At 52.7% G+C, this 20,501-nt stretch overlaps 1 protein-coding gene across 6 annotated transcripts in view; it reads left to right on the top strand.

Moving 5' to 3' along the window:
• The first annotated feature begins 1,246 nt into the window (after positions 1 to 1,246).
• Positions 1,247 to 20,501, top strand: part of TOM1 (target of myb1 membrane trafficking protein) — a 40,130-nt gene continuing 20,875 nt past the window's right edge. For all 6 annotated transcript variants that reach the window (XM_055574624.1, XM_055574608.1, XM_055574602.1 and 3 more), the window contains exons 1-2: positions 1,247 to 1,385; positions 19,222 to 19,306. In XM_055574624.1, coding sequence (XP_055430599.1) covers positions 1,334 to 1,385; positions 19,222 to 19,306 — 137 coding nt within the window. In that variant the 5' untranslated portion in view covers positions 1,247 to 1,333. The remainder of the gene's footprint in view (positions 1,386 to 19,221; positions 19,307 to 20,501) is intronic.

Here is a 20,501-nt window from a genome sequence, read left to right as displayed (position 1 = left end):
TCTCATGAGCATTATTAAAACACTTCAAAGCACAGGAGTACATGATTTCAATAAAGCTTTTATATCATACAATAAAGATGTCAGACCCTATTGACTGTTCAAACAGTTAACATACAGAAGTGATAAAGTTGTAATTCAGGTTTTCTATCATCCTAAATTTGTGAAAATGACTAGCCTTTCAAATTAAAAATTCACAAATATGTTCGATAAATACTAAAGCACCTCGCAGTAGCTCAGACTACCAAAGCAGTGGTTATTGTATCTTTTGGAGTGCATGTCATTAGAAGCAAAAAAAATATAACCAATAGATAAGATATCTAATGAGTAAGTGACACAGCTGAAACATGGCACACGGGAACATGGAAGAAGATATTTGAATTACAAAGCTGGAGAAAGCCTTTGAGATTCTTAGCTTGGGGTCCACTGGTGTACCTCAGGGACCCCAGAACCCCTCTGAGGTACAATTCTATCTTGCCTTTTTTCTTCAGAAACGCTCCAATGCTTTGTACAATTTCTCAAAGGATCCTGTGACCTAAAAAAATAAAGTTTAGAAGTCCTTGATCTAATTCCAGAATTCAGAGAAAATGGAAGCCTGCTGTTTGAATCACACCGTAAATGAATGGCAGAGATGTGTCCTAGGCCCCCCTCACAACATGTGTATGCTTTCTGCCACCCTGAGCTCTAGCCCATCACTAGCTGCAATTCATTGAGTTGTCTCTCAGTGTCAAGGTCTCGAAAATCCTTGGCTCTTGCCTTCTATTTGAGGTAAGAGAATCTGGGCTGCAAACATGACGCATTTTGCAGCCAGGAGACCTCAGCCTCAAACAGGAAGCGCCCTCTCTGGGTAGGGAGGCAACAGGCCAGAGAGGCTGTCAACCCCAGCACCGGGTGTGTAGTCATACTGAGGTCCCGGGAGCTTAGACTAAGAGCTAGAGCTTTGGTCTCGGCTTGCTGGGTAACCTTACCCAAGTCATTTCCCGGGTCTGAGATTGGTTTTTCCAGATGAAAAGAGCTCAAAGACCACGCCCCTAAATCCTTAAGCAAGCATGGAGGGCGTGGCTTAGCGAAGCCCACGCCCCCTGGTCCGCAGTCGCCCTACGTACTGCGTGACGTCCGCCGACGCCGAGTTAACCGCAGTGAGGTCATCGCCCTCCGCCTCAGGGAGCCGACACTCCACGTCCGAGGCGGGGCCTGCGGCTCGGCTCCAGACTGCCTCTGCCCCGCCCCAGCCGCGCCTCCTCGAGGACGGTCCAGCGCGTCACGTGACGGGTCCGCGGCGTTGGCGGTTGCTGTCAGCTGATTCCCCGGCTTGGTGGCAGCGGCAGCAGTGGCGATGGACTTTCTCCTGGGGAACCCGTTCAGCTCTCCGGTGGGACAGCGCATCGGTGAGTCCCCGGGGCCCCGCGCGGCCCCAACGCACCACCCCGCTTTCGACCCCGGCCCCCCAGGGTACCTCCAGGTCCCGAGTCACACACCAGAGGGAGGCAGGGAGGGGAGTGAGGCTGGCGTGTCTCTCCCAGACCCGGCCCCGCCCTGCCTCCCGCCTGCTTTGATTGACAAAAGCCGCTGTCCACCAGGAAGCCTCGGATTGTGATGGATGCCCACGGTAGCCAATAAATAAAGAGAGGAGGCGGGCCCGCGCGGCCGCGGCTCAGCCAATGTGCAGCTGCTGGGGTCGCGAATCCAGGCAGAAAGTTTGGGGGGTTAAAGGGACTGCGTGGTTTTTGCAGTCCTTGGGTCCCTCGATGGTTTCTGTCGTCGCCTCCCCCGCACGGGTTACACCACCTGGGCTCTTGCCATTTCCTTCCTGGCTCGTCTGGAGCTGCGAACACTGATACCTGAGAAGGGCTGGAAGTCCATTCTCAAGGACCAGGAGGCTGGGGCTTGGCGGCCGGGCGGGCATATTGCGGGCAGGCGGCTGGGAGCCCTTCCTCCGCCAAGCCGGGGCTAGACGCTGGCGAGCCCACCCCACGAGAAGGCCAGGCCAAAGCCTCAGGAACTGCCGGCCGTAGCCGCCTCACCAGCCGGCACCGAATGGACCGCGTGGAGTCGCAGACTCGGAGCTGGAAGGGATCTTCGAAACCACCTGATTCGGCCTCCCTCATTTCTCAGCAGCTGGGAGGGCCAGGCCCTCTGGGCAAGACACAGGCTCACTCAGCGCCCAGGTCCCCTGGTTCTCTTGGCACCTGTTGACCGGAGACTTACTAATGGTGCGGCGTTGGCTGTCTGTAGAGAGGATCCCTCCCCCAGTGATTAGGGTATAATAATGATCCCTGCCTCCTTGGGGTTGTTGTTTAGGTTAAACTCGTTCATAAGTGTGAAGGATTTAGTGCCTTCCACGTGGCAGATGCTCTCTAAAAGAAGGTGGTAATATTTATTATTGTTACTGAGACACCACCAAGTGAGGGTTCCAAAATCCTGAGAATGGATGGACAGTTGGTCTCACAGACACTCATTCCTGCCCACCATCTCAGAGAGGACCCACAGGCCATGGCCCGGACACTTCACCAGAACATTCTGGGTGTGCTTCCTCGCCTGAATAAACCGAGGGAAGTACTGTGACAGCCTCTCTCATCTTTTTGATGATTTTTAGCCTTAAGTCCAGACTGGGAAAACTGGATCTTTTATTAGACAAGACATTCTTTTCATTCTTGCTGTCTTAGAAGTCAAACCTCACTTAAGTCTGTTAACCCAGCTCTGTGTTGAAATCGCCCCCTGCGGCTGCTTGTGGCTCTTTTGAGGTTTTGTAATCAAATGTTTTGAGAGGATGCTGTCAGTAGAGACTTTACACACCAGGAAGCTCTTGGACCTGAAAGGGGCAGCTGCTGTCTCAGGACCCTCACCCACCTGCTACACAAATAAACACGCACACACTGATGAGTCATTGTTTGGGAGCTGAAGAGACGGCAGCTCATCTCTTGTCTGTATTTCTCCAACTGCAAAAATCTCTGCTTTTATCACATGTTAAGTTTGAGACTTCCTACCCACCCACCCCCCAAAAAAGAAAAAAATTCTGGTTCACAGTCAGCCAAATATGCCTGAGGCTTTCTAGAAAAGCTCGTTGGGACTCCAGGCTTGAGGTAGTCAAAGAAAAAAGCTTCTCTTCTTGCCCTGAAGGGTTACCCGTCTTGGGCAAGAAATATTCAATCCGAAGAGCATGCTACTAAACTCTTAGTCCCTTAGAGCACAGACCATGTTTTACTGCAGGTCCTTATCCTGGGGCTCTTCTAATCCAGGGCTATCATCAGAATCCCCTGGAAGACTTGTTAAAGCATCAAAGGCTGGGCCCCACCCCCCCAGAGTTTGTGACTGTAGATCTGAGGTGGCCACCACATTGAAAACCTCCATTCTAGCCCATCCCCTTCATTCTACACTGGAGACTGAGGCCAAGAGAGGGAAGGTGGAAAATAGGACTCATCCAAGACCCCAGTGATGTGGTCAGAAAGCTGAGATTTCAGGGACCCCTCTGAGTCCCTGAAATCTGAACCAAAGCTGAAGAGACTCTAAAAGTACGATTAAATGAATAATGTCTGCTATTTGAGTTAATACCCTCAGTATTCCTTTTCTTTTCTTCCCCCCACCTCCACTCCCGGGGTGTGGGGGAGCAACAGCCCTGATCAGCTGTAATTACTAATGACCTAGTATGAGCTGCTTGCATTTCTATAAACTGCAGAATTGAAATAATCTCTTCTCAAGCCTGCCAACTTCATCCCCCAGTTGAGCATAGAGCCCTGTCCAGTTGGCAGCGCTGAGCACAGTAGGTCCTGATGGTGTAAATCAGAGTGCAGTGTCTCTCGACTCAGAAAGTTTGCAGTCACCCATCCACACCCCTTTCTGCTTGCTGCTCCCTCTGCCTGGAACGCCTGCTGCCAGTGCCTCCAAAGCTCCAGGCATCATCACCTACTCCATGAGGCCTTCGCTGACCCCTTCAGATCCAGCCATTGTTGTGCCCTCCCATTACCCTAGGTCCTCAGGCTCACTCCCTGTCTGCCTTTGGGCTCTGCTTCCTGGGTGGAATGGTGGTTATGGCAGCATCCATTTCTCAGAGTGGTTGTGAGAGTGAAGTGAGATGCTCTCTGGAGAGGGCCGGGCACATTATCAGTTTGCAGGAAACATGGTCATCATTTTTATTATTTTCACCAACATCACACTAATAAAGCACGTGGCATTCTGTTAGTAGTTGTGCGTGTGTTTCCCCTGCTGGACTAGGCTTTGTGAGAGCAGATGCTGACTCTGACTGATCCAGACCCTAGGTGCTTAGCATCATGCTGACACATGACTGGAGGGAAGAAAGGAAAAAAGGAAAGTTACAATTTGTGAGCAAACACCAGGTGCCATACTTGCATCGAAGTCCTGTTGTCAAACCCAGGTTTGTGTGCTGGATGTGCAGTGAGGCCAAACAAACCACAGTGGGAGTTTGGAGCAGAGAAAAGTTTATTGCAAGGGCCAAGGAAGGAGATTGGGCTGTGCATGCTCACAAGACCCAAAATCCCACTGGTTTTCAGGGAGGAGTTTCTAAAGGCAAAATTAGGAGGAGGGTGGAATGCCAGGGTTTGTAAATTTCTCCTGATTGGTTGTGGGAGGTAACAAGGTGGGGGCTCCAGGAATCTCAGGCATCAGCCTTCTGGTTCCATCCAGTCTGGGGTCTCCCTGCTTGCGCAGACCTGAAGTCACCATCATCCACCTGGGTGGGGCCCCAGCTCCTCTAGTAGAACTCAGAGATGTGTATCAGATTGTCAAGTAAATCCCTTGAGAAGGAACTAGGACTCTTTTTTTATTGCTGCGCTATTGTTTCTTGACTGCTTTTCCTTTGTTTCTGGGTTCCCTCCCTCCCCTAATGAGTAACTGAATCTGCCCTTTGGAATTCAGGGAAGATTTAGGAGACAGAAGCCTTTTCCACAAAAACAAGAAACGGGGGACACTGAAAAGCTTTCATACCCAGAAGGGCCCTGCAGGATACCATTGGTTTTCAAAGCTCCCTTTTCTTTGATACTCTTCAGTCTTGGGGGCAACAGGTGTGGGACAAGAAAGGGCATAAAGTTTTGAATAAAGAAATTAATATGAACTTGACAGAGGAACTCAGTTTTAGGGGGAGTCGGTTTCAAGCCTACAGGGTTTTGCTATTTTTTCCAATCATCAAAAGTAAGTCTGAAGGAAGGTGTCACTTCCCAAGGTTTCCCAGCTTCCTAGAGTCAGGACCCAGACCCAGGTCTCTCTGCCTGCAGAACTGAGGTCCTCTCTTGCACCCTCACCACCCTGCCCCTGGCTGGTCAACACCTGTTTGGAATTTGGAGCAACCCAGCCCTCCAGCAGCCACAGTTATTGTTTGACCCACAGACCAGCTTTTCCGCTTGTGGTGCTTGCTGGGCCCTGAATGTTTCCAGGTCACTAGTGTTCAGTCAAGTCAGTCATGTCCAACTCTTTGTGACCTCGTGGACTGTAGCCCACCAGATTCCTCTGTCCATGAGATTTCCCAGGCAAGAATACTGGAGTGGGGTGCCATTTCCTCCTCCAGCTCACTAGAGAATCCACTGTCAACTAAAGAATATGCACAACCTAAAAGTTGAGGATTGTGTTTTGTCTGGAGCCCGCACTGAGAACTACAGCCCGGGAGGCAGTCTCTCAGATAGCTCTGAGGGACCGTTCCAAAGAGGTCAGGGAGGAGCCAGGAGATAGAGGAGTTTTTGCTGGGGGAAGGCGGGTGGAGGGGGGTGGGAGGACACACAGTCAGACAGCAAAAGATGACTGCTAATCACAAAAAGCAGACATCACGAATGATTTTAGTGCTTTTCTCTGTGTGGGAAGAGGCAAGAGTCTGTGCGTTTTGAAGTCATTCCTTTGGTGTGCATCTTCACTATCTAGGCCCAGTATACTCTTTTTCTCCATCCTGAACTCTGCTCAGGTCACTTTGGTGAAGGGAGGGTGCCACTGTAACCAAAGGCTTGATGGCCACAAGTGCTTTTGTTTACTGAAATGGTGGGTGATGCTTTATCTATCAGGAAAGCTTCCAGTGGGCAGCAGCCTCTGGCTGAAAGGACCCCAGATAGTGAGTACTAGCTGGTGTTGACACAGCCCTTTTCTTCCAAGGATTTAAAAACCCATCTGAGGTATTTTCTGAGGACAGCCCTGGCTGGCCTTGTTTTAAAAACCCAATTTTCCACCTCCAGCTGTCAGCTCACCCCAGCACTTTGACTGGAGGTGCAGCTGACGCAGGAGAGCCAGCTGCAAACAGCAGAGACTAGACACAGGCAGTGCCTGGGGACTACCCCCAGTCGTGGGGCAGGAGGAAAGCTCAGAGCCTAAGACTGAGCCCTGGGGTGGACAGGAGAGGTGAAAGGTCAGGGAGAGCTGCTCTTAGCCCCACAAAGGCCAAGCTAGGGGGCTACCAGAAGGCATCATAGGTGGGAGACCACAGGCATTAGCAGGAAGAGAGCCCCACAGGCCCTCAGGGCTGCCCTGTGGGGAGCAATGAGTGGAAACCAAATCGACATTCAGGCGTGTTGTCAAGGAATGCCAGGCTAGGTGGCAGGAGACCTGGGTCCGGCTCACGTTCACTCCTGACTGTGTTTCATTCCTTCTCACCGCTTTCTGTTAGGGGCCATCACTGTCCCTCATTCACAGAGAACTGAACAACTGAGGGGACGGTGAGGACGGGGGAAGGTTGATATTAGAGAGAAGAAAGAAATGGCTGGGTACTGGGGAGGAGTAATGGAACCAATTCCATCACTCCAAGGAGCTCAGTGCCAGCACGGTTCACAGCAGGACTGGGCGCAGTTTGGTAGTGAGCTCCCCACCACTGGAAGTATGGAGGGGAGGGAGGCTGTAAGCAGGATGTTGCGTGGCTGGCAGGGTAGACTAGACCAGGATTTGCAAACTTTTCTGTAAAGGGCCAAAGAGTAAATATTTTCAATTTTGTGGGCCGTATGGCTTCTGCTGCAATCTGTTGGCCTCTGCCCTCAGAGGACGAAAGCAGACAGACAATGTCAGTGAAGGGACATGGCTGTGTTCAAACTTCTTTTGTGGACACTGAAATGGGAATTTCATGTAATTTTCATGTTATGAAATGATCTTCGGAATTTTTTTTTCAACCATTTGAAACTGTAGAGACTATTCTTAGCTTGTGGGTCATGCAAAAGCAGACTCCTTTTGGCACATGAGTTTGTAGTTTGCTGACCTCTTGGACAGAGGCAGAATGATGGGGGGCATTGTGCTTCAAAATGGGGTCCCAGGGTATCCCTGTTAGAGATGCTTGAGAACGCTCCAATTCTGAACCCCCTGAGTCAGAATCTCTGCCATTTCCCACTCTTTGCTATGCGGAACCCTTGCAGCTTGAAGCTCCGATTCCTTGATCTGTAAGTGCTGGCACCAGGTTAGAACCCAAAATTTGTGTCTTAAGGATGACAGGGACTAATATCTAGAAAGGGCTTTGAGTCAGATGGCCACACGGGGTGTGTTCCTGAGTCAGACCAGGTGGTCCAAATCCTGGTTTATCCATCGTCTGCTTTGTTACCTGAGGCGAGTTACTTAACCGCTCTGTTCTCCAATTTCCTGTCTTAAAAATGAGGATAATAATAGCAGGGATCAGTCAGGATTGGGAGGTTCAGCCATGTAGGGAGGTTCTCATATGGTCACGTTGTGAAGCGCTTGGCCCAGTGCCCACCAGACAGTAATTGTCCATAATTGTCAGCTGTTGTGATTTTCCCCAGGTGTTATTATCATTGCTGGGGCAGAGTCTAAGGTCGCCGGGGAGCCAGGGTACCCACCTAGGGCCCTGGTCCCAGCACAGCCTCTGTCTGGTCTTGGTGTTACTGGGAATGAGCAGTCGCAGGCTGGGTGGCAGCCACAGTCACAGACAGGTCAGGTTTCAGGCTGTGGGGTGGAGCCGGTTTTCACTTGGGAATTAAAGCCTTTGCCTGACTGTACAGATGGAACTGGTGAATAGGTTTTGTTCCCTCCCTGAGCTCAAAGAAATAAGAGTAAAGTCCCAGATTTCCGCCCTTCTGGTTTCAGAAAAAAACAAAAACCCTCAGTCTTCTAATTAGCCTGGGGCCATCACTCCGTGGAAAGCCGGAGGATTCAGGACAAGTTAACTCTTTACCTCCTTATCACGGAAGTCTCTGCCGAAGCTGGCTCTCTCCAGACTTCTGCCCTTGTGTCCCACCTTTAGTTGTATTTTCATAGTGTCTTCCTTTTGTTCACTTACCTTTTTAAAGTTGGCCTTATCCTGTGTAATTACATCCTGAAGTCATGACTTTGACAAGCTGCTCGACATTAAATAGGCAACTATGAGCCTACCTGATCCCAGGTTTGCTCGTGATCCCAGATGGCACATTTCAGCCACTCAGATGTAAGCAGTCTGAATAGGCTCAGAACATAGACCCTGCATCAGAAGATTTGGATTCAAGTACCAGCTCCTCCCCTCCCCAGCCATGTCCCCAAGCAAGTGACAGAACCTCCAAGGGGATTGTGCTTCCATGGACATGGAAGACTTGAGAACTGGTAGAGACCCCAGAGTGCCATGAAGAGCCAAGCAGCTATGCAGGACCCATGGGAGGAATTGGGCTTTACACCTGTGGGGAAAGCAGGAAAGGGAAGGAGGGAATCGGGAGGGAGATGCCAGCCGGGTTACAGAGATTGAGACCAGGAGAACGAAGGACAGGCAGAGATGTCCTCTGTTCACCTGGAGCTTGAATACACTGATGCAGGATAAACCCTGGGTTGGTTCCCTTCGTGTGTCAATTTTGGCCAGGTCATGGTACCCAGATATTTGTTGTTGTTGTTTAGTCACTAAGTTGTGTCAACTCTTTTGCAACCCCATGGACTGTATAGCCCACTAGGCTCCTCTGTTCAGGTGATTCTGCAGGCAAGAATACTGGAGTGGGTTGCCATGCCCTCTTCCAGGGCATCTTCCCGACCCATGGATCAAACCTGCATCTCCTGCACTGGCCGAGCCACCAGGAAAGCCCACACAGATATTTAGCCAAACATTAATCTAGATGTTTCTGTGAAAGTATTTTTTTAGATGAAATTAACATTTAAGTCCATCTTTGAGAAGAGCAGATTACCCTCTATAACATGGATGGGCCTCATCTGACCAGTTGCATAGAAGAAAGACTGGCCTCCCCAGATGATGGGATGCTGCCAGCAGATGACCTCTGTACTTGAACTGCATCTGTCTCCTGCTAGTCTGTCCTGCAGACTTTGAAAGGTTCCATGCTGTAAAGAGAAAAATTGCATAGGAACCTGGAACGTTAGGTCCATGAGTCCAAATTGGAAGTGGTCAAACAGGAGATGACAAGAATGAACATCGACATTCTAGGAATCAGCGAACTAAGATGGATTGGAATGGGTGAAGCAGAGACATTACTTTGTCAACAAAGGTCCGTCTAGTCAAGGCTATGGTGTTTCCAGTAGTCATTTATGGATGTGAGAGTTGGACTATAAAGAAAGCTGAGCGCTGAAAAATTGATACTTTTGAACTGTGGTGTTGGAGAAGACTCCTGAGGGTCCCTTGGACTGCAAGGAGATCCGATCAGTCCTGGGGGTTCATTAATAGGACTGATGTTGAAGCTGAAACTCCAGTACTTTGGTCACCTGATGCGAAGAGCTGACTCATTTGAAAAGACACTGATGCTGGGAAAGATTGAGGGCAGGAGGAGAAGGGGATGACAGAGGATGAGATGGTTGGATGGCATCACCGACTCAATGGACATGGGTTTGGGTGGACTCTGGGAGTTGGTGATGGACAGGGAGGCCTGGCATGCTGCGGTTCATGGGGTCACAAAGAGTCAGACACGACTAAGCGACTGAACTGATACTGAAGCCTCCACAATAGCACAAGCAATCCCTTAAATCTCTCTATGGATAGATAGGTACATAAATAATAATGTACACGCCTACATACGTCATACATACATCTTTTGCATTCATGAGTTGGGGGAAGAAAAAAAGAATGTCATATATGCCTTGGCCAGTCCCTTCAAACCTGTTTTCACAGTTTTGCTCCTTCTTACCTGGATAGTTTTTCAAAAGCCTTCTTTCAGCAAACTGGAATTTTCTTCAGTTAGGTACTATAGTTAGCTGTATCAACTTTAAAATTGTGGGTTGCCAAAGTTATGCCTTCGGTGAGGTATTTTCGAGTTCCTCTTGTGGCGTGTGGTTACAAAATGGCAGGGGAGAGGCAGCCAGGGTTTTGGGGAAGGATGGCTCAGCAACTTAGGAGAATGATGGAACTTTCCATGCTGAGCCTGGAAGGAGCTATTCACTGGAAAGTGGGCTTCAGGATGGTTTGCTGGCTGAGAAAAAGAATGGCCTCTGCGTGTATGTGATTTAGAAAGCTATTTTTGGGGGATGCTTGAAATTTTCAGGCAATGATTTGGGGATTGATATTTCTAGTTGGTAACATTTGTTTGGGGGCTGGCTGTTGTGCTGGGTGGGACGTGGAGCACATGAAGTGTCTTCTCTGATTTCCTCCTCACATAATCCTGAGGGTCGGTGCTTTAGTTATCCTTTCCTCTATTCTGCAGGAGGGAAACTCGGCACAGAGAGGTTAAGGAATTCACTCTGGTCTCACAGTCAGCGAGTGCTCCCGTCAGGACTTGAACTGGGGTTTGTCTGTGTCCAGATCCCACTCTCCTAACTTTCCCACCTGATTGCTTCCCCTTAGAACTGACAGGGACCTGGCAGGTTTCCTTTACAGTGGAAATGTGTGGGTCCAGAATGCGTGTAGTTTGAGTTTGTTCATATTCTTCTTTCTGCATTTCTGCACCCACGCACCCCCAGCCTTTAGCGCATTGGTTTCCTCCTCCTGCTGGACTGCACGTGACAGAGCACGGTTGGCACCTGCCAGCACTGCCTCTGTTATCAGGGCAGGAAGACCTTCCCTGGAAGCCACCAGAAAGTTCCACTAACGTCAGAGGCCAGCACTGGGTCACAGGGCCTCTTCTGACTGCAAGGGAGATTAGAACACCTAAATAGAGTACAGCAATGGAGAGTGTCTTTCACAGCAACAGACTCTGTGGGGGTCAGGTCCATACAGTGGATTGAGTAAACGTCTCATGTAGTCCCAGGGTGAGTTAACACGGATACCGCCTCCCATGTGGACAGGTACGTGAGTTCCCACACTGCATTTCCAGGAGGACAGCACAGCTGGCCAGTGTCCCAAGGGGTTGATGGGAACAGCGAAGGCTCTAGAGGTCACGTCCAGAGTGGGGTGGTCACAGGAACTGAGGATGTAGCGCGGAGGTCAGATTAAAGAGGAACGTGGTACTTTTTAGGGCTTCCCAGGTGGCACTAGTGGTAAAGAACCTACCTGTCAAGGCAGGAGACGTAAGAGACACAGGTTCAATCTCTGGGTCAGGAGGATCCCCTGGAGGAGGCATGGCAACCCACTCCAGTATCCTTTCCTGGAGAATCCCATGGACAGAGGAGTCTGGCGGGCTACAGTCCATGGGGTCACAAAGAGTCTGACACGACTGAAGTGACTGGGCACACACGCAAGGTAGTTTTTAAAAATATTCATAGGACTGGGACTTCCTGGCAGTCCAGTGGTTAAGACTCCACACTTCCAATGCCGGGGCAGAGAACTAAGATCCTACATGCCACATGACATGGGCAAAAAAGTTAAAAAAAAAAAAAATTAAAAGTTCATAGGACTGCCAAGTGGAAGGAAGATTAGGATTTCTACACAGCCGCTACTAAAGGGTCTACGGGGGCCAAAGGGTGGGAGTAGTTCATTTAAATTAAAGTGCTCTAAGGGCTTATTGTCCTGGTGAATATGGCCTCATCCTTCATTCAGTCATTCATCAAACACGTCCTGCAGGTTTTTCACAGGCCTGGTCATCCGGTCTGGTGTAGAGAATTCCATGACTCACAATCTCCACCCTGGAGCTTACAGCCTGATGGAAGAGATGGAGGAACAAAGCAGTAAATTCTGCAAAGTTACCATGACACTAAGCAGAGCTTGTAGTTTTGTCTGCGCCGAGTCCTGTTGGCCCAGCACGGAGGGCAAGGCCCTTTGGGGGTCCAGGCAGGCCCCATAGGAAGCAGGGCCCAGGCAGAAGGCCCGGGCAGTGGGAGGAGGAAGCAGGGAGAAGACCAGGCTCCACACCACATCCCGCCACCAAGCTTTGGGGTACCCTGGCTGCAAGTGACAGACAGATACCCAGCCAACACAGCCAAGCCGGCCCCACATGCTGGGCTTACCTGGGAAGAAGTCGGAAGGTGGGAGGTTTCAGGGTTGGTCTGAGAGCTCAGAGATGTCTTTCAACACCCAGACTCTTGGTCCTGGATGTGCCAACTTTGTCTCCCGAGTGTGTCCCCCCTCAGCCTGAGCTCCAGGAGCCATGCTCCCGTGCTGGCTCCCAGAAGCGAAGGAAGGAATGAGCGAGACAAAGCTCTCCCCTCCCCAGTGCAGCCCCGCAGACACCCCATGCTCCCCAGGGATCAGGACTGGGTGGCTTGCCCACTCCTGGACTGGGCACTGCCAGTGGGTAGTGGGGTTGTTGTTTTGGGTGGGGACGAGGGAGGAGTTGCTAGGGGGCAGGCTAGGGGTGTCCATGCCTGATTCCTTCTGTCCTGGTCCGCGGACTGGTCTTCCAGGCCGTTGGCATCACTGCCTTTCTCCTCTGGCTGCCTTGCTCCCTCCAGGACCCTCAGCCCACCTCCGGCTCCTGGATCTTTCCTGGTTTCAGAACAGCCTTGTCTCCCTCCTTCAGGCCCTTCAGACTGACCCTCAAGCCCCTTGTCACTCCTCTTCTCCTCTTCACCCCTGAGGTTTCATCTTGGAGTCTTTCATTCAGCTCATGCTCTTCCTCTCCCAGGAACGTCCCTTCTCATCTCCTCCAGCCCAGCAGTTCATGCCCTGTGCTCAGCCCAAAAGGTACCTCCTCACTGGAACCTTCCTGGATCTTCCCGCAGGTGCTGACCCCTCCCTGCGGCTCCCCGGTGCCCTGGACTGACCTCAGTCACATCACTTGTCCTTTTACTCTAAACACATCTCTCCAGCTGTTTTCACTGACTGCTGTTGGGCCTCCCCAAGGGCAGGGATTCTGTTCATCTTTGCCCCTCTGGCACCTGGTGCAGGGCTGGACGAACAGGAGCCGCTCAGAGTGTGTCGTGGGAGGGAGAAGAGAAGGGCAGGAAGAGGGCACCTGGGAGGCAGCGGAGAGGTGGGCAGAGGGGGCAAAGGGGCGCTGGGCCAGCGATGGAGGCAGACGTGGGTGGGGAGAGGGGCAGGGATCAGAGGGAGGGGTGAGTACAGTGAATTCCAAACAGCATATCATTTCACTCATAAATATTTCTGTGTCTTTTAAGGGTGTGGAACAGGGATTGTAGTTAGAAACAAATGAGCCATAGTCACAGTACCCTTACACATCTTTAAAAAAATTATGCTGATGTGTTTTTTAAATCCTGAAAACAGTGAAGACTAGAAGGGAAATCTCAAGGGTTCACCATGGCTCCTTTGAGCGATATGAGTAGGTGGCCTTGAACACTGGAAAGGTGACAGTTCCTGAAGATCAGGTGGCCTGTGGGCACCCTCACAGGGGAGCTGGTCATAGGAGGAGGATCTGGAAAGAGAGCCCGTGGAAGCTCTGGGTCGAGCCGACGCCTCATGTCACTGCTTGCTTGATCATGGTCAGCTACTTCACCTTCTATCCCAGGTCAGTGAGCCCTGCCCCAGACGTGGTCACGGTCAAGGTGGGACTTGAGCTGTCGGCCTCGCCCTTTAAGACACTTCATTACTGTTTGCAAACCATATTTCATTGAATCTAGAAAGAAAAATCTACCGAGTTCTGACAGGTTGTTATTTGTAAGCCACATCCTAGCAGCAGAGGGGCTCAAGAGTGGACAAGGGAGCTTAGGTCAGTGAAGCACGAGGAATCTTCCCTGGGACAGAGTGGGGACGGGTGCTCAGCAGCGAGGTTCCCTGGAGCCTCGGCTGGTCCTTCCACAAACGTTGGCTGAACCTCTACTCTCTGTCCCACCAGAGGGTGGGCCCAGAGACACAGAGATGTCTCCAGAGCTCGGCATCCAGCTGAGGCAGGCGGGAGCAGAGCAGAGGGGGAGCTCACAGGTCCAGACCCCTCTAGACCGGCTCTGCATCCCCACCCTCCACTTCCGGGTGTGGGTGTGAGCTGTCCCCGCACGTGGTGTGGGCTGTAGGGTGGTGACAGGAGAGGAGGGTCCCAGGCTGATGGGCAGGGAAGGCTGGTCATCTGGTTGCTGTTGTCCACAGTGTCAGTGCGGAGGGGCAGGATGAGCCTGGCACGGTTCACCTGGCTGGAGATACGCTGCAGGGCTAACACTGGGGTAGGGCCTTACAGGTCCTCCCATTGGCACATCTGAATCGCACACCCCTGTGCTTGTCTCAGCACCTGCTCTTTTCTATCCAGGAGTTTTTCCCTTCTGTGATGCCACTGTGGCTGCCCACCAGGCTGCAGACTTCCTGAAGGCAGGACCTGGCCAGCTCTGCTCACCAGTGTCTCCCGGGGCCTGGATGGCACATGTTCAGTATGTTTGAGAGGCACTCAACCTAGTAGCTAAGAAACTCTTGGGGTTCAAACCTCTGCTCTGCAACACGCACACTGTATGACCATGGCAAGCCACTGGCTTCTCTGCTCCTCAGTGTCTCCGCCCTCTGCCTTAGGGGCTGTGGTGAGCGCAGTGGAGCTGACGAGAAGTGCAGGGCCCGGGGCTTGGTTGTGCTGAGAAGCCGACAAGTGTTGGTGGTGAGGGCTGAGGTCTGACCGTCACCTGTGACCTGGTGCCTGCCTGGAGGGGAGCCAGGCGCCCCAAGCAGAAGCCCTGATGCATGAAAGAACAAGGGCAGCTGAGGGAGGGAGGAGACCACAGCGGATCGTGGCCAGGCTCGGCCTCAGATGTCCCTCTCAGCCCCTGAAGAGATCTGGTTTTTGATCCTCGGGCAGTGGGGTGTCATAGACAATATTTATACAGAGAAGAGCACTGGTTGGATTTATGCTGGGAGAGGAGAGTGTGATGGTAATGGTACAGGACTGGGTGGGAGACAGGCCCGGAACCAGAGCTGCGACCGTGATGACAGAGGTGGGCACTTCAGAGACACGTTGAGCAGCCGGGCCCCTGGGGACCTGGTGACGGAATGTGCAGGGTGGTGGGGAGGCAGCTCTAGGCTGCTGCCCTCGGGCTGACCTGGCAGAAGGCAATCAGGGGGACGGACACCCACAATGGTGACCCACAGGTCCCCTGAGCTCCACAGAAATGGCCTCCTATGAAGCAGGGCTTCCCCCATGGCTGAGAGGGTGGGCTCTCCAGAAACTCAGGGTGGCCCGGCTCGAGCAGGCTGGCTCCAGGGGCCTGCAGCTGGAGACTGCGGTGGCCACTGTCTGCTGCTCTCATCCCGGGTCATGGTCATGGGACTCAGCAGCAACCTGCCACTGCTCTTCAGCTGACGCATGCACTTTGTCAGGCTGAAAAGTCCCATCACCTGTAGGGGCGGCCATCTTCTTCCAGCTTCACAGATGAGGAAACCAAGACTCTGAGGCTCAGACCCTTGCCCATAGTCTCCGAGTTCAGAGGTGAGGCCAGGCTTGTCCCACTCCAAGGCCGTGCCACCACTCTGCTGTGCCGGCACCAGCCCCACATGGAGAGGACAGACTGCTGAGCAGACAGACAGACGCCCCAAAATCCCCAACCTCCACCTGCCCGCCCGGACGACAGCAGGTGACTCACAGGGCCCGGCTTCCTCCAGAGCTGGGGGACAAGGGTAGGATTGCCCCAGGGCCTCCAAAGGTCACAGCCACCAGCAGAGAGCTCGAGAAGTCAGCTGTCATTCTTTTGGAACTAGTAACCATTGTCAGTGTTTTTATTCTGCCTTCTTAAAATAGCCAGCTGAGTTGCTTCTGCGGTTAAAACCAAAAACAAAACACACATCCCCAGATTCCTGTGGGTTTAAATTTCTGCCCTTAATAGAGCATGCCTACCCCTTGGACCGTTTTGCACCTTTTATTCTTTTCTTTTTTTTCTTCTATCTTTTTCTTTTTTTTCTTCTATCTTTTTCTTTTTTTTTAATCTTCTGGTCAAGCTGCTCAGCTTATGGGATCTTAGTTCCCTGACCAGAATAGAACCCACACCCCCTGCATTGGCAGCACAGAGTCTTAACCACAGGACCACCCCACCAGGGAAGTCTCTGGACATCTTTATTGAGGAAGTCCTAGAACTGTCCCAGCCCTGAAGGGAGGGGTCTGGGCGCACCTCCCTTCTGCTGGAATTGCTCAGATGTCTCTTGTCTCCCTTCTGCCTCTTCCTCACCTACCTGCTCAGACTGACTGCAGAGCCCCCGTTACCCTAAACCCCCTACAAAAAGCTCCATCCTCCAAATGGCTCCGCCCACAGCTGGCACTCAGGACTAAAGAGCTTGGCCCTGTGCTCAGGTTGGTGTCAGACTCGCGTTCCAGGGGTCCCGCTGCACCCACCCTGGTTCCTCAAGATGGCTTTCTCTCTCTCATAAATGCCACATCTGCCCCCTCAACAGCCGCTTGCCTTTCTAAATGATCATAATCCCTTCTGAGACCTTGCCGCTCTCTCCCCCAGGAGGAGGGAGGTGCCGTGGTTTTCAGCAGTCCCTGGGGGAGGTCATAGGGAGGAACCAATGGAGGAACCACCGAGGGCTACTGGTGGAACCAGGGTCCGGAAGGAGGGGGCAGATGGCCTGAGTGCTCTGGGCGCATCCTTCTGGAAAAGCAGAGTGCCTGACGCCCGATGGGAGATAAGGGCAGAGGCAGCCATAGCCACCCTCCCTCACCACCGTGTGACCTCTCCATGCCTCAGCTTCCCCATTAGTTAGACAAGGGCAGTAGTGGCACCTTATAGCTGCCAGGGCCCCAGTCACCTTCTTTATGTAAACAGCTGAGTGTTACCTAGCAATATAACTTGGGAAGTGAAAACATCACCACTGTGGAAGAGCCTTGTAGGTCCAGCCAGGGGCTAAGGGACCTTTGAAGGATTTGGGAATGGACGGACACAATCACTTTCAGGTTCCAGAAAGTTCACTCTGGGTTAGCATGGAGGACGAGTGAGGGGAGCAAGGCGGGGAGGTGGCCTGGCTGGCAGAGAGCAGGGCGGGGAAGGGAGGGGCTGGGATGGAGAGAGCGTCCAGGGCTGGAACTGGCAGAACTCGGTGGATCATTAGAGGCAGTCAGGACTTGGGTTGATGAGTCCTTCCCGCCATGGGACTGGGGGTCACTGAGACGTGGCTTCGGAAGGAGGTGCTATTCTTCATGGTTGATCAGCCACTGCCCCCCAGACCCTCGAAAGTAAGACCTAGCCCTCCCCTGCCCGGGGGTCACTTAGCTCTTTCGGTTCTTCATATGTGGTTCAGTAGGCGTGTAAGTCCCAGGGGTAGGGAGTGTGGCCCAGAGAAGCCACACCCAGGACATACTTGTGGGATGAGTAAGTCCCTTTTCCACCCTTTTAAAGGGAGCCCTTTGTCAACCCCTCTCGAAGCCCTAACCCAGGAGCCAAGCAACCTGCCTGCCACCAGGTCCATGCCTGGATGCCCAGCTGCCTGGCCCATGTCCTGAGCTACCCAGGCCTCCATCTAGCCTGCAGGACCCAAGGGGACCCAGGGTGGAGCTGAAGTCGGGCTAGTTTCCAAACGTAGAGCATGGAAGCCACTGTTTTAGGGATCTGACTGTGCCAGCCCAGCCCAGGCTCTGCCCTACAGGATAGGACTGCCTGCCAGCTGGAGGAGAACCCTGACCAGTCTCACAGAGCCTACTCATCTGTTCTGAGAGCTCGGCCTCTTTGAGCGCCGCAAGGCAGGGACCATGTCCATCTGTCCAGATTGCACCCCCAGTGCCTAGAGCAGGCCTGGCATGTCACCCCATGAGCAGGGTGGTGCGGGAACCTCCCCTGCACCATCGTGTGTAATAAGCTCTGGGTGCCTGGTCCATGGGGGCTCCTGGGAGATACCCCACTGCGCGGTGTCTGGGGGTGCACCGAGGCTACAGACAGGAGCACTCCTAGCCTGGAGCTGGGCTCTCAAGCTGAGAACTCAGCCATGACTGAGTTCCTGACTAGTGTCCTAACCGCTGATCCAGCCAGTGGTAAACACTCATGTGCGTGTTTGACAGAAACGCAGGGATAACGCGCAGGGCAGACTCTTGCCTGAGACAAGCAGGGTATATGCAGTCCACTGAAGCTTCCTTTAAAGCTAGGTCTGTGTGTGGATGGAACCTAGAAGGTGCTGAGGTCAGAGAAAACAGGCAGTGTGAACACAGGTTGGCGCTTCGCTCTTAAAGAATGTTTTTGAACGTCCTAGGATTTTCTCTTCCTGCGTTCGTTGTCCACCCACCACCTCTCACACTGGAGCACACTGAGCAGATTTTACAGCAAAGGACCTCTAAACACGGCCTCTCCAGACCTGGAGAGTCTCGTAGCTGGCTACCTGGAGACCTCACCCTAAGATCCAGACAGACAGAGTGGTTGGACACCTTTGTGAATATGCTAAATGCCACTGAAATGGTGAACTTTACTTTGTGTGACCTTTGCCTCAATTTTAATAAGAAAAAGACCTGCCACCACTTAGAAGCATCCGTTTGGCACCAAGTATCTTGTCGATGCTGGTTTGCATTACCAGATTCCCCTGGGTGGTTCTGCAGGGCACCTCGGTGTCCACCTCTGTATAGATGAGCTGACACAAAGGGGAAGGCCGTGGCCAGGCCTTGTGGTAACAGAGTCAGGATTTAAAACCCCGTGTCCTTGGCTCTGGAGGTAAAGAACATCACTGGGAGAATTGAGAGGAAACTGAGGAAAAGGGAGCTGGGGGCAGGGAAGGCAGATAGATTGACTCTCCATTCGATGTGTTTTTGGAACTTTTTACACTTTGAACCTCAGAAGTGTTTCCAAGTCCAAAGATAATTAAAAAGTCAAGAAAGAACACTTATTTGCAAGTATAAAACCAAACCCTGTTCTCAATATTGTCATGTCAGAAACAAGCACACTGAGGCCAGGCCTCTGAATCCATCCGCTACTCACATGGTAGACTCAGCCAGGGCTTTCCTCCTGGCCTCACATGGCTACTATAGGAATTAAGAGACGAAATGGGACAATGAAGGTGATACCATATACGTGGTGCTGGCCCACCTCAGTGCCCAGAGGCACTGTCCTCCCCACTCCCGCTCTCTGAGTTTGTCCGTCCGGGACCCCCACACACCTCTGTGACCTGTGATTTCTTGTCCTCAGAGAAAGCCACGGATGGCTCCCTGCAGAGCGAGGACTGGGCGCTCAACATGGAGATCTGTGACATCATCAACGAGACCGAGGAAGGGTGAGGACCGCGGAGGGAGAGGGACGCGGGCGAGGCAGCCACTGCAGTTCATCTTAAACATTTCAGAACCTTGATCTAGTCTGACCATCTTATCAGGTGGGTGAGAGGCCCAGAGATACCAGGTGTGCAGCCGGCCAGCTGGCCCCTGGATGCTTCCCACCCAGCAGCCACAGCACAGTCTACTGGCTCTTCCAGGGACATCACCTGTGCTGCATCTTCACAGGGCAAAGCCAGCCGGAGGCTCCTAGAATCCGGAGGTGGCCCCGAGCACCCCCTGCATGCCGTGGGAGGGACTGTGCATCAGGGATGCCTAGCTTCCCCCGTGAGCAGGGACAGACTTTCATTTCCTTAAGATCCAAAAGCACGGAGGGTTGGGATCACAGGGAGGCCAGTGAACATGCAGCAGAACCGAGCGAGACTGGGCAGAGTTAGTGTTTCTGGAGCACAGGGCACAGCCTCCTGCTCGGGGTCAGGGCATCCCACTGAAGCACGTGGTGTGGCGGAGGCACCGTGGTCCCAGCTCCTGGGCTCTGACTAGCATTGCTCACCAGCATCTGACCTTGGGCAAATCACTGTACCTCCCCAGGTCTTTGTCCTCAGAGACAAAGCTCTTTTCTGTCCAAGGCCCTGAGGGGAGCAGAGAAGGGTACAGGGTCACTGTCCTTCTCATGAAAAACCAGGGATGAGATGGAAGGGGTGTGATGACCACCGCCAGCAGGAGGAGCTACCAGAGGAGGCCTCTGTCTGGAAAATGAGGCTCAGCAGTTGGAGCAGGCTCTCGGCGCTCCCCCCATATCTCCCTGCGGTGGTCCAGTTGCCCTGCAAGGGTTCCCTCACCGTGTGGAGGGAGCAGACAGGCAGCACCAACCTCAGAGCTAAGGAGGCTGTGGGCGTCTGCGGCACATGGTCAGGGCCAGTCAGGAGCGCTCGGTGGCTGCCAGAGCCTTCCAGTTCCCCAGCCATGTGCCCTGGGCTCGCCAAGGTGCTGGGTGGGGACATGCCCTCCTGCATCTGGACTCCTGAGTGTGGCAGGGGGGTGAGGGGGTGGGCAGGTGGTGGGGTGCCTGAGAGGACTGAGGCAGAAAACCTCACGGAGCCCGGTCGTGAATGTCGAGGCTGGAGGTCACTGCCATGTCCTTAGAGAAGCAAGTCCCCATCTCGCTGTAGACATCGGCGGAACTAGGGTCATACTCAT

The sequence above is a fragment of the Bubalus kerabau genome, chromosome 1 (genome assembly GCF_029407905.1).
Source record: "Bubalus kerabau isolate K-KA32 ecotype Philippines breed swamp buffalo chromosome 1, PCC_UOA_SB_1v2, whole genome shotgun sequence".
NCBI lineage: Eukaryota > Metazoa > Chordata > Mammalia > Artiodactyla > Bovidae > Bubalus > Bubalus kerabau.
This window is presented reverse-complemented; position numbering and strand designations above follow the sequence as displayed.